General features: G+C 52.7%; 1 protein-coding gene across 6 annotated transcripts in view; it reads right to left on the reverse strand.

Moving 5' to 3' along the window:
- Positions 1 to 13,232, reverse strand: part of LOC110474866 (uncharacterized) — a 41,582-nt gene that overhangs the window by 8,345 nt on the left and 20,005 nt on the right. For 5 of the 6 annotated variants that reach the window (XM_085577235.1, XM_085577232.1, XM_085577234.1 and 2 more), the window contains 9 exons: positions 13,076 to 13,115; positions 9,872 to 12,028; positions 8,039 to 9,118; positions 7,009 to 7,065; positions 5,970 to 6,070; positions 5,622 to 5,686; positions 4,949 to 5,100; positions 4,703 to 4,855; positions 1,506 to 3,576 (listed from right to left, as the gene is read on the reverse strand). In XM_085577235.1, coding sequence (XP_085433361.1) covers positions 3,251 to 3,576; positions 4,703 to 4,855; positions 4,949 to 5,100; positions 5,622 to 5,686; positions 5,970 to 6,070; positions 7,009 to 7,065; positions 8,039 to 9,118; positions 9,872 to 12,028; positions 13,076 to 13,115 — 4,131 coding nt within the window. In that variant the 3' untranslated portion in view covers positions 1,506 to 3,250. Of the gene's footprint in view, positions 1 to 1,392; positions 1,473 to 1,505; positions 3,577 to 4,702; positions 4,856 to 4,948; positions 5,101 to 5,621; positions 5,687 to 5,969; positions 6,071 to 7,008; positions 7,066 to 8,038; positions 9,119 to 9,871; positions 12,029 to 13,075; positions 13,116 to 13,232 lie in introns of those variants that run through there. The other variant, XM_085577236.1, reaches the window with a different exon arrangement.

The following is a 13,232-nucleotide window of genomic DNA, read 5'->3' on the forward strand; positions in this document are numbered from 1 at the left end:
GGGAGCGGTGGCCGGGAGCCCTTCAGAGGGACCTCGGCAGCCTGGAGGGATGGGCAGGGCAGAACCTCCTGAGCTCAGCAAGGACAAGTGCAGGGTCCTGCAGCTGGGCAGAGCAGCCCCAGGCAGCAGCACGGGCTGGCTGAGCTGTGGGCAGCAGCTCTGCACAGGAGGCCCTGGGTGCTGCTGGACACCCAGCTGTCCATGGGCCAGCCCTGCCCTGGGGACAAGGAGGCCACGGGGACCCTGGGCTGCCTCAGGAGCTGCACTGCCAGCAGGGCAGGGAGGGGATCCTGCCCGTCTGCTCAGCCCTGCTGGGGCCACTCTGCAGTGCTGTGTCCACTGCTGGGATCCTCAGCACAGGAGAGACCTGGAGCTCCTGCAGAGGGCCCAGCACAGGGGAGCAGGACGATGAAGGGGCTGGAGCAGCTCCGTTCTAGGAGAGGCTGGGGGAGCTGGGCCTGTTCCCCTGGAGCAGAGACACCCAGAGGAACCTGATCCATGGCTGCCAGTGTCTGCAGGGAGGGGCCAGAGCAGGGCCAGGCTCTGCTGGGCACCGGGCAGTGGCACAGGAGGCAGCGGGCAGGAGCTGAGGCTCAGCAAGTTCCACCTGAACGTGAGGAAGAACTTCCCTGTGCAGTGCCCCAGCAGGGCACAGATTGCCCACAGAGGCTGTGGAGTGTCCCTCCTGGGGACAGTCAGGAGCCATCTGGACACCATCCTGTGCCTGTGCTCTAGGGTGGGAGGCTGGAGCAGGTGACCCACGGTGGTTCTTTCCAGCCTGAGCCATCCTGGGATTCTGGGATGTCAGCCCCTCTCAATTCAAGTGGGAGAGCAGGAAAGGAGGGATGGGCTGTTCTTAAAACCAGCCTAGAGTGCATAAGGCAAAACAGTTTCTTTAGACATAGTGGAAAATAAAAATCAACACTATTTGGGACTGAAGTTTCATAACAGGGAAAACCACTGCTAACTACTGCTCACAGTGGCCTCAGTCCCTGGCTCTGTCCTGCTGTTTCACACAGATCACACACATACCTTTGGTGCTTCCAGTAAAAGCCTGACATCTCTCCCAGGCACAGCCATAAGGGGCAGGTGCTGTCACTTCACACCAGGTGAGGAGGGGCAGCCATCTCCACCTCCTGCATGCACCCAGGACCCAGGTGGACCTGCTGCTGCCATGGGTGCAGCTGCAGAAAGCCCTGCCCAGGCACATCCCTCCAGGCTTTCCTCTGTGCCCTGTGCATGAGCACCAGCAGGACATTCCGCCTGGGTGAAAGCTGCAGGGAAAGGTGACCCAATGGGAGGATCATCCATGGGTGATCCTCATGGTTGGGTTACAGAGCAGCTGCATTAAAGGAGCTGGCTTCCAACAGAGGAGCTCAGTGTGAGGCTCACCTTGCTCCTGGAAAAACTGGGAAGAAAGCAGAAGCATCCATTTGCTTATCGGTTACTTGGCTTTGGGATCCAAACCTCACCTGAGTGAGAGAGAGAAGAGTTAGCAACCTGAAGATCCCCCAAGCCCCCTTTGTGGATCCAAGAAGGGAAAAGGGGACATGGTGACTGACCAAATCTGAGGCCAAGATAACAACAGTATTATCTTTAATCTCAGTAAGGAAACAAGCACACTCTGTGCAAACACATTAATGGTTTCCTTCTCTTTACAATGGAAAATTGCACCCACTTACCTGCCTCCTAGGGAGTTGTTTGCATTTAATTCTCTGCTATTTACAAAATACTTTGAAGACCATGCATGGAAAATGGTTGGTAAGATGGTTGGTAATGGTGGTTTGCTCCACATATGTCAAAGGAAGCAATCAATGATCAGGGTGTCTTCAGGAGACCCGTTTTCTCTGTTTCACTACCCAAGACTGGACGGCCCCAGTGCTGAAGAGAGCTGCTGTGGGGGGACTGTGTGCAGGGAGGCACCAGCTCTGCCTCACCTGTCTGTGCAGGCAGGAGAGCCCAGCAGCAGCAGCTAATTTGGGTGAGCCTGTTCCGGGAGAGCAGCACAGCCACGCCTTGCCAGAGCAGGGCACAGAGGATGCTCGTTCCTTTGTCACCTCAGCGCAAACAACGTGCTCTCACCTGGTTCTCACAACACAACACTGGCATTTACAGTGCCCCAATCTGTGCTGAATCAATCCTTTGGCAAATCCTCCTCCACACTGCAACTGTTCCTTCTTCAGCAATTCAACAGCTGAGATAAAGGAACTGCCTTCTTTTTTTTTTTTTTCCTCTGGGGCATGGGGAAGAGTATGGAAGTGAATTATCCTAGAGAAACACCCCAGGACCTCTTTGGACTCCTTCACCAGTATCCTCACCCGCAGAGAAGCAAGCAGAGCCATTTCCAGCCCCATGTAAAGCCGGCCGTGCAGAGCAAACCCCGAGCCGGGCACATCCACGTGCCAGCCCACACCTCCAGAGCACATCCTGCCCCAAGCTGCCCCGGGACACCCCGGCTGAGCCGTGTGAGCCAGGGGCCCGCAGCCCCGGCTCGGGAGCGCCTCCCGGGCGGCTGCAGGCAGCCCCTTCCCACTTTTGGTGGCAGACAGCTCCCTCCAGCGGGGCATCTGCCACCGCTCCAGGCACTCTCCATCCCGGGGAAAGCGGGAATTCCGGCTGAAACCCCCTAAAAAAAGACACCAACGGAGGAGTTACCGGGCTCCAGCTGCAGGACAAGCTGGGAAGGCAGCTGTGCTTTACATCCGGCCAGGACCAGGTGGTGGTGGGGTTTTTGCAGCCTGCATCCAAAAATGCTGCAGGCACCAAAAATGCTGTCCCCATCATTCAGTGGGTGAAAGCCCACCTGCCATAACCTGACCAGGTTTCTCACCAAAATTTTAAGTCAGGTTCTGGAGATGTTTCTCAAACACCCCACAGATCCTCAGGTTACACCAGGGCTTCCTGCAGAGCTCTGCCTTGGAGGCAGGAGAAAGCAGGCAGCACTGAGCAGGATGAAGAATCAATTTTTAATTCCATATTAAGCACCAAAACATATTATTTCCTTTTTTCTTCCAAAAAAAATAAAGTTTTTAATTTTCCCATGTGGATCTCAAGCAGGATAAATCAGCAGACGTACAGGGGCATGGAGCAAACATTTTGTTCCCCAAGCTGAGCAAGCATTAAAATAATAAAGTCACAACATGAGGAGCACTGTTGTGGGATATTCACGGTCTGCAGAACACCGCAGAGGGGGTGGCACAGCCGGGGGCTGTGGCAGGAATCTGGGGCAATGCAGGAGGGAGTGCCCAGGTCAGCGGGGCGCGGGCTCCCCTGGGAGCGGGGCAGGCTGCCCCGCCTGGCCAGGGTGGGCACGGACACTCCAGAGCCACTCGGGGGACCTGGCCCGCAGCTTCAGCTGGAAGGGGTCGAGCCGCAGGCACTCCCCCAGGTCGTGCAGCTCCATGGCTGGCTCCTCCACGGCCCTCGCCGCTGGCTCCTCGGGCCCTGGGCTCCTCCTGGGGGCCTGTCCCCTCAGGGCTGTGACACAGAGGACACTAAAGGCCACCAGCAGCACCAGGCCGGCCACAAGGGCTGCCCCCACCAGCGTGTCAGCGTGGCGGAGGAAGGCGCTGACCCCTGCAAGAGAAGAGCCACGGCCTCACCCCAGTGTCCCCGCTGCGCTCACACAGAGCCCCGCATCTCCTCTGGGAAGTTCAGCATGGCCCCTGCCACCCTCCAGAAACACTCACACCTGCCTTGCAGGCCAGAGCAAGTCTCCCAAAGCTCCATCCCAGGGAAATACTTCAACCAAGAGCCCAGAGCAGCACAAGGATGGCGCTACCCCAGAAGAAGCCCAACACAGCAAAGCCACTGCCAAAGCCACGTGCAGCTGTATGGAGACTAAAAGGTCTGCTGTTGTTCCCATCCAGGCTTGGAGAGACCCCCCCCCCGCCATGGCCCAACAGATAAAGCTGGATTTATAAAATTACCTGTATCAGAATACAACAATAACTAGCTGATCCGTACAGGCTTAGACTGCTCACGTTGTTAATTAATTTGGAGTTGGTAGGATGGGTGAGAAGTTATATTTGGCTATGAGCTCATGTTAAGGTTTAAGCCACTGCAGTGATGTTGAACTAGTTTTGGTAAAGCTGCTGCAGTGTTTGGAGCACATATTGCACAATATTGCTCTTTTCCAGCCTGTGAGGCTCCATTACTCTGCAAGATTGGATTAGCCACCTCTGATTATAGTCAAGCACCACATGCCATCTGCTCAGCCTTGTGTCAAAGCTGGGGTAAACACCAGGAACATCACTGTGCTTCTCACCAAGATCTACACAGGGTGACAGGAGAACACAGGGCACCCCCAGGAGCCACCAGGTTTGCTGATCACATCAGCTACAGCAGAGGTAGCTCATAAATTGCCCCTGACCACACTTTGCTTACAACTGAAGGACTCGCATGTGCCAGGTTGTAGCCCTGATGCACAGAAAACAGCAGACTGGGGGAAGGGAGCCTAAAGCTCATGGAGAGGTTCTATTCCCAGATGGGAACTGCCTTGCAAAGGCATTCCACAAGCCTGCCACACCTGGCAGGGACACCTAAAGCCACCACTCGCAGCACACATCAGCCAAGGTGCAGGACCGCTGGCTAGGAGAGAGCCCCCTGCCCTGGTGTGCTCACTCACTCCAAGGACCTCCCACACTCAGCCAGGAAAGCACCAGCCCGTGAGAGGGAGCAGAGCCCCAGCTCCATCCTCTACCTGCTCGGGGAGAGCGGATGCAGAGCGTGCCGGACTCGCTGGGAGAATGATCCTCGTAGTCCTTCTTGCAGCGGCACAGGTAGGTGCCCACGCCATTGAAGCACTCTGCCCCCTCCCCACAGAGGCCAAGCCCAGCCTGGCACTCGTTCACATCTATAATGGGGAATAGTCAAGTCCCAGGTCAAGTCAGGCTTGGCATTAAAGGGTTTATCTCCAGAAAAAAAAATTAAAAAGTGAAGCACCCACCTTCGACGAACAGTGAAACCAGCTGCAGCTTCTCCACGCCCACTGAGGAGCCAAGCAGCAACTCCAGGTGATTGTGCAGGAGCAGAGACACGTTCCTCTCCTCTGGCTCCAGGTGCAGCCAGAAGGTGAGCAGCAGGTTGGCATCTCTTGTCCTGTGGGCAGGGGAGAGGCAGGAGGAAAAAAATATCACTGCAGGCCCAGCTCTGACAGCCCATTTAGACCTTCAGTCCTTGGCATGGGATCGTGGTACTGCAGGCTCTTGCAAAGATGATCTGTGCCAAGAGGCTGCTTTGCACTTGGATAAAGGAAAGCCCAAGAATGGCTCCTCATCCGGAGCTAGGCTGAAATGACCAGATATTTGAGTAAAATGAATTGTAGTAGCAATCTGCAGTCCCAGAACAGCCTCTGCTCACAGCTTTCTCCAGCAGGCACTGTGGCAGGTGAGATTATCCTCCTTTTCCTCCAAAGTTTAAATACATCTTAGACCTATATAGGTCCCAGATAATACTAAACATCAATTTTCACCATCTTTCCTCTAGAAAACATTTTTTTTTTCCTAATTTCAGGACAAGTTAGAGGGAAGGAGAGTGAGAAGCCAAGACACTGCTAATCCAAGAAATATTGCAGATTACAGCAGTCAGCTGCCAAGGCAGCAGCACAGCATTAACCCTACCTTTTGATATCTTTTAACTTTATTTCACTGACTTTATTGGCAGAAAGCTTCAGGTTCTTCTGGATCTGCAAAGGAACAGAGTGACCAGTGCTGATTTGATGTTCAACCAGCAGGAGTATGACAGCAGTTTATTTTCCCACTGTAGCACCCCATCTCTCTCCCCCTTCACAAACCCCCTGGGATGCAGAGGATGCCCCATAGCTCACTGCTCTGAGCCCTTTCTTTAGAAGAATACCAGCTTAGCTCTAGGTCATCTTCCCCAAACACAAAAGCACAAAATGGTCTCTTCTACGTGAAAATCTGGGACATCCCATCTGTTCTTCCCCACCTCCCCATGCTCACACTTACGTGATTCTTCAGAGATTCAAGAAGACCCCTTTGGAACTCGTTTCCACCATGAGGAATCCAGTCCTTGGCTTTGATTTCAACAGTGACTTCAAACAGCACATCTGCCAGAAGACACAAGGATCCTGGCATGTTCTAATGCACATAATACAAACAGGCTCCCCAGATGAGTCAGTCCTTAAACATCAACACCAGAACAGCACCATGCTTGTGCAGCTCAGTGCCACAGGGGTATTTCCAGGGGATGTGCATCAGGTAGGACAAGTTGTTGAATAACAGGTGAACACAAACCTTAGTTAATGCTTGTTGATGAATACTAGAATTGATCTCTCAGTGAAAAACTGACACAAAGCAACATATCCCATCACACTCACATGCCTTTAACCCTTCTGTATCCCAAAGGGATTGTCATAATTATGGATGGGGTCTACAAGCCTTTTTCTCTTGGAATCCAGACTGGCACAGATTTGCCAGTTGGCTGTTTAAAACCTATTTGTTCATCACTATTTCCCCTGTTTGGAGCTTGGGTTCCTTCTGTATTGACTCCTTTGTGCAAGATGTTTCTGTGGCTTGCTGGGCCATACAAACCCTGCATTTATATTGTTTAGTTGCTCTACCATAAGAGGGTTTTCCTTCTCTCCCTGGTCTGAGGAGCAGGATTTCTGCACATTTCTGATCCTGGTAGTCATGGGACATCCATTGAAATACACTGGAGGAATTGAGGTTCATTCACCCTCATTGATCTTAGAAAAACCTTATTTAGATAGCAAACAAGTAATGCTTGGACTCCAACAAGCCAGCATATATGTCAGGGTTAGCACCTGAACTCAGGTTTCTCCAGGGGAGACACACAAATTGGCCAAAGCACAACTGTGGGATTGCAGTGACATCTTAAAAAATAGCATCTTCAGAGTGGTCATTACTGAGAAACAGCTCCCACTGCTTTCTAAATGCAACGATCAGGTGATGTCCAGCACAGCCTCAGGCAGCTCCCTGAGCTTAGGGCAGTGTTTTAAGGCAGGTTTAATTCTGCATGGCTCACCTCCAGGATGGTGCTGGGATTGCAGTCCTGTGTCATTCTCCACAGATGACATCAGATCTGCCAAAGCAAGGGAAAGCATCAGGTTTCTATCACTGATGTACCAGTGATGGGGAGGGAAAGTGCGTTGGGTCTGGGTCACTTTGCAAAGAGAATGCCATGTCCCAGCTCATGCCTCTATTCTTTATACTGAAATTAGCTATCAGGCTCTGAAGACAATCTCTTCTCCTCTACAGTGGAAAGTGCTCTTTAGAAAGAAATCACCCCAGTAACCCTCATTTCCATTTCTGGAAGCAGACAAACTCTTATCCCTGTGAAGCCACTAGAGCTGCCTTGGATCCCAGTGGAGCAAAACAGCTTGGGCATTATATGCCAGCAAATGCAGAAAATCTGAATAAAATCTACAACAGAGGGGCAAGAACAGTTTGGATGTGAGGAAATTCCATTTAAAAACATGTTCTGCTTTCAGGCAGAAATTAAAACATCAGTAGCTAAATATTAGTAGAAATTAATAGAAATTAGTAGAAATTAAAGCATATCAGTAGCCTGTGCAAGTGATCTAGCATCAACTCCTAAACTTTCTTAAGAGAAAAATTATTTTTCTAACCTTTCTCCAGCTTCTGGAGCTCAGACTCAGTGATCATGCCTGGGAGCACTGTGACAGGCTACAGAGGAATCGGTGCAAGACAGGGCTGTTTAAAACCAAGGTGAGCACTCCCAGTCTGCTTTGGGGGTAAAGTCATAGCAGAGAGGCCAGCTCCTTCATGGATAACTCAAAACACTTGGATTAGAAACCAGCCTGTCCCTATTATAATAATCCCATATATGCTCATGTTAGATCTGATAATCCAATATCTTCTCAAGTCCCTCCCTCCCTGGATATAGGAGTCAAGAGTGGCACCACGTGGCCCAGCTGAAGGTAACAGCCATGTCTACAAATAAAACCTCCTCAGAGAGTGCTGCATCACTGGAGGTGGATATTGCACATTGTCAGGGGGCAGTTCAGCCAGTAATAACCAAAAAATGGCCTTACCAAAGAGCTCTTCAGTCCTTCCTCCCAGAGACACCACATCAGCAGCAGTCACACCAGGAGAGGGGTAGAGAGGTGGTTCTGTGCTGGTGTTCAGTGGTGGCTCTGCCAGCTCTGGTGTCTGTGTGACATGTACAGCAGCTGCCACTTCTGAGGGGCTGCCACTGGCCTGACCCAGGGCAGGTGATGTGTCAGAGACACCTACACTGCTGCTGGGCAGATGTGAGCAAGGGGAGCCAGCTGGGAGACATGGGACCATGGTGACCAGAGCAGTCCCTGGCTCGGTGTCCCCCTTGGCCAGTTCCAGGGCAGGTGGCTCAGCTTTACCCCCAGTGTCTTGCCCAGCTGGAGCTGGCTCCACCAACATGTCATCTTCAGTTTCTCTGCCCTTGCTGCCACCATCCTTAGGGTTCCTTTCCAGCCTAATTTCATCCTGGCCATGCTCACTCCGGTTAGCACCGGACTGACCATCTTCCATGAGATCAGGAGAATGCTGGCTCTCTTCTTTTGAGCTCACAATGTCAGGCTGGATCCTGCCACCTGCAGGTGCAGCTGGTGGGCCTGGAGGAGCTGTCGGCATGAACAATAAACCTTTGGTCACCACTGTCCTCCCGCTCTCTTTTTTAGAGGTCTCCTGGGGAGCTGCTGTGGCATCGCTTGACAGACCCACAGTTTCAGAATCTCTGAATACATAATACTGGCCTCTAAAATACCTGTATTCATGGCTTCTGAAGCCACTGCCTGACAGAAACAACACCTGGACCTCAGTGGCTTGTGCAGCAAAGATCAGAGTGCCTCGGTTGTGGCAGGCAAACACCACTTTGGTTTCCACACTGGACGAGACCCCCTGGAAGATGATCTTGTCCTGGTTGTGGCCACAGCCATGGCTGCCCTGGAACCCTTGGACATAGATGACAATGTGCTTCTGGGGGCCTGCCCAGATGGTCCAGTTGCACCAGATGTTGGGTTTGATGTCAGCGTGCAGCGGGAGGTAAAACAGGCCCGACCCACCCCGGAAGATGAGGTGGCAGCTCCTGATGGGAAAGTACTCGGTTACCCAGGGAGGGCCCAGCTCTGACACATCTGGAACACAGAAAAGAAACATGCAAAGGTTATCATATTCACAAATTGTCACACATTACAGTTTATATTACACAAACTGCCACGGGAGAGGCAGCATTTCAGACCCTCTCCTGCTACAGGATTTCTGTAGTTCCAGCCCCGGGAGCCACATAGCCACACTTCAGCTGGAGCTAAGCCCCTGTGAGAGGCTGCATGAAGCAGGGCCAGTGCCAGCCAGCTCCAAGGTGGGCCCAGCACTGCACAGGCCAGCGAGGAGTCCTCCCCTGAGAAGGAAGGAGTGCCTGAGACAAGGGGTGATGAACTGGCTGTAGGTCCCGTTCCCCTGCCCTTCCCATAGGCAGGGGAGAAGGTAGAGAAACCAGGACTGAAGTTGAGTCTGGGAAGAATGGAGGGCTGAAGGGAAACTGGTTTTAAGATTTAGGTTGATTTCTCATTATCCTACACTGATTTGATTGGTATTAAATTAAACTGATTTCCCTAAGTCTGTTTTGCCCATGATGGTAGACTGTCAGTGATCTCTCCCTGCCCTTATCTCAACTCACAAGCCTTTAATCACATTTTCTCTCCCCTGTCCTGCTGAGAAGCAGATTTGGAGGGCACCTGGTGTCCAGCCAGGGTCACCCCAGCCCAGTTTTCCCCAGACAGCAGGTTAGGATTGCCAGATGGAGACTGCAGGTGAAAGGCACAGCCTTGTCCTTGCTCCCACCAAGTACTTTTGGTTTGTGCCAAGACACAACGTGCTGGAACACCTACCAGCGTGTTTCCCTTGCTGTCCTTCTGGCACCTGGGTGTTCCTGGCTACACCAGAGGGCTCCCAAGGCTTTTGGTCTCTTGGCAGTGTTTCTCCCCACGGAGCTGCAGGCAGAGCAGGGTGTGCAGGAGTGGTGCTGAAGGAGGCAGTTGTTCTCTGTCCTGCACCCACTTGCACAGCTTCTGTGGCTCCCTGAATTTTAAACATCCCAAAGCTGGAGACAGAAGCTGGTTTGTCACTAGCAGCACTCTCCTGATGCTGCACAGGCACCTCGTGCACCTCTCTGGTGTCAGACAGGGAAGCTGGTGTCACCCCAGAGCCTCTGCTGACATGGCCCTCAGGCTGAGCAAGCCTCACACCAGGCCCTGGGACAGTGACAAAGACTGGGGAGGGATTCCTGGCCATCAAGACCACAGAGGCTGTGCTTTCACCTCTCTGGCCACCTGCCTGTCCCAGCAGCAGCTTTTGCATCCCAGGGCTAAGGTATCTGGAGGACCCATCTGTGCCCAGTTCAGAGGCTACTGATGGATGGCAAGGTGGTGAAGGGGAGACCATCTCTCCTGCTGGGCTAGCTGGGAAGATGTCCCTTTGCCTGAGACTGCCAGGATCCCAGTCCAGAGCAGCTGCTGGAGCAGCCCCCATGGACAGAGACTCCACTTGTGGAGGGAGAGGTGCTTCAGGGACTAAATCCAGAGAGCCAAAGTCTGCAGGGACAGGCGCTGTGGAGGAGGTCAGCAGCACAGGGATGCTTTCTGTCCCCAGGGCAGGCACAGGTGTGAGAGGATGCTCCAGCCCTGTTGCCAAAGCAGGTTCAGCCAGCCCTGGTGCTGTGGGATGGAACGCTGTTCTCCTCCTGGAAGCTCCCTCAAAACTTCCCAGTGGGAAAATATCCACGAGCTTGGTGTGATGGAGGCCAGTTGTGCCTAGCTCAGGTTTAGGCTTGGACAAAAGCCCCAAACTGCTTTGGCTTCTCTCAGGAAGCAGCTGCAAGTGGTCCCTGGTAACCACATCAGAGGGGCTCCTCAGGCTGGGCATCAGGCCCTTGGCAAGGCCATCATCTGGGACACTCAGCAGGGCATGGCTTCCATCCTTCTCCAGGCTGGCTGTGCTCTCCCTGGGGGCACCTGTGCCCTCCTGGCCTTTTCCTGTGCCAGGGGACAGAGGCTCAGAGTGTGCAGACAAGTCCAGGTCACCCGTGCCTGTTGGTTTAATGGTAAACTGCACATGGCCCAGACCTTTTGGCCTCAGGGTAGGGCTCAGGACAGGCTGGCTGCTCTCCAGACTTGCACCTGCTGGCTGCCAAGAAGGGTCTGCTCCCTGGAAGGCACCAAGCAAAGGAGTTTCCAAAAGCATGTTGTGCATAGGAGCAGAACTCCCAGCAGTGTACTCACTCACAGGGAGATTCTGCCTCCAGGTGTCCTGTGCTGCAGTGGGGATTATTCCCTCAGGTGCTCCTATGCCTGGAGCCTCCAGCAGCTCAGAGCCCAGCCCACAAGGAGCTTTTGTTTCCAGAGCCTGTGTCCTTGCACGTTCACATGGGATAAGCTCTGTAGGACTTCCCACAGCCGTGGTGCCCAGAGTGATCCCTGTTCCCTGCATCCGCTCGCTGCTTGGCACGGTGCTGCTGCCGCGTGTGGCTGCAAAGCCCAGTGCCTCTGGAATGTTTTCAACCCAGCCAGACTGGAAAACACCACCTTTCTTCAGCAGTTTGGAAGCAGAAGTTCCAGAAATCACATCATCTCTGGAGGCAGAGGCACCTTGCTGCTCTTGGAAGATGTAGTACTTCCCTTTAAATTGTGCACCTCTCTGGTTTGGCAAGTACCTCTTCAGCAGCACAACATGGACAGCCTGAGCAAAAGTGGCAAAAACATGCATCTCCTTTTTCCAGCAGGCATAAACAACACTGCTCTCCACCAGGGAGGAGACGCCTTCAAACAGAATTTTGTCCTCATTTTTGTTGCAAGTATCCTTAGCGATGAATCCCTGGATATAAATTATGATGTGCTTCCTGGAGCCTGCCCAGATTGTCCAGTTGCACCAAAAGCTTACAGGGAAATCAACATGGAATGCTGGAGGAGAAAACTCTCCGTATTTGTCCTTCAGCACTCTGTGGCAACTTCTTATAGGCACATAGGCCAACAACCAAGGAGATTCCAGCTCTGGAAGACAAGAAGCAACAATCAAGTTTTTCCCCATTTCCACTTCCAAATAAATATTTACCATCTTTATCTCCAGAAATTATCTTCAGGATCCCTCTTCCCCCCATTTTGGCACCTCCTGCTCCTCTTTGCCAACCAGCACAGAAAGCCATCAGTGGGAAAACATGGGAGTAAACCCTTGGAAAGCTGGAGAAGCCCTGGCCACCACCACCTCCCGCTCCATGGAGAGCCCCCACTGCTACAGCCCCAGAGCAGGGCACACTCATGCTTTTAGCCCCCCACAGCCATGCAGCAGCACAGAGGTCCCAGGACAGGCACACAGTGGGTGCCACTTGTCCCAGGAGGCAGCTTCTCCTCCACAGGGTCAGGCTGTTTAGGGAGCAAGGCTGAAGGCTCAGGGAGCTGCCCCAGCTGGGAGAGTTCCAAAAGCAAAGAGAGCCCTGCTATGTTTGGTTTCAGCCTGTGGGCCAGGTTTGTTGTTTATACACCTGCAGAGCTGGGAGACAAAGCTCTCCTGGAGGCATTTTCAATCTCTTGGGTTTGGAGGGCTCAGCCAAGCCAGAAGCCATTAGAGCCCCAACATTAGTATCTCCCCACAGCACTCAAGGTGGAAAGCAGCTTTCCTTAGGCAGGGAAAAGCAGTGTTTTCCAAAACCACTTTCCTCAAAGCCAGAAGAGTGGCAAGTTCAGGACAGGTTTGCCCTACAGGAGCACACTTGAACTTTGGCCACTTGTTTTAATTGCTGCTTTGCTCCTGCCTGCAGGACTTGCTCTGTGGCAGCCACAGGACAGTGGCACAGGCTATCTCCCACATCAGCACAGATTTTTCCTAAGCCCAGCACTCAGTACTGATCAACCACATCCCACTCCCTCTCCACACCACCCCACAGCTAGATTGTCATTCCTGATTTTCCACACTACTTATTGGTGCCTTGAAGTACCCAACAAATTCCAGAGGGGGGAAAAAACCCAACCAAACAAAAAAAAAAAACCACCACCAAACCCAAAAAAACCACCACAGACCCTGATCTGAGAACTAATTCTTACCTGGTTTCACTCTCCAGTATTCCTGAGAGGATCCCCTTGACTACAAAAAAAAGAAAGAGTCCAATTGCAGGCTGAAATGCCAATTCCCAATGTTTATGACACTACTCAGAAAAATGCCAACACCAGTGGGAAGGGAGAACCAAACCAAGCCTGGTGG

This window comes from Lonchura striata, chromosome 3 (assembly GCF_050655825.1).
Source record: "Lonchura striata isolate lonStrDom1 chromosome 3, ASM5065582v1, whole genome shotgun sequence".
NCBI lineage: Eukaryota > Metazoa > Chordata > Aves > Passeriformes > Estrildidae > Lonchura > Lonchura striata.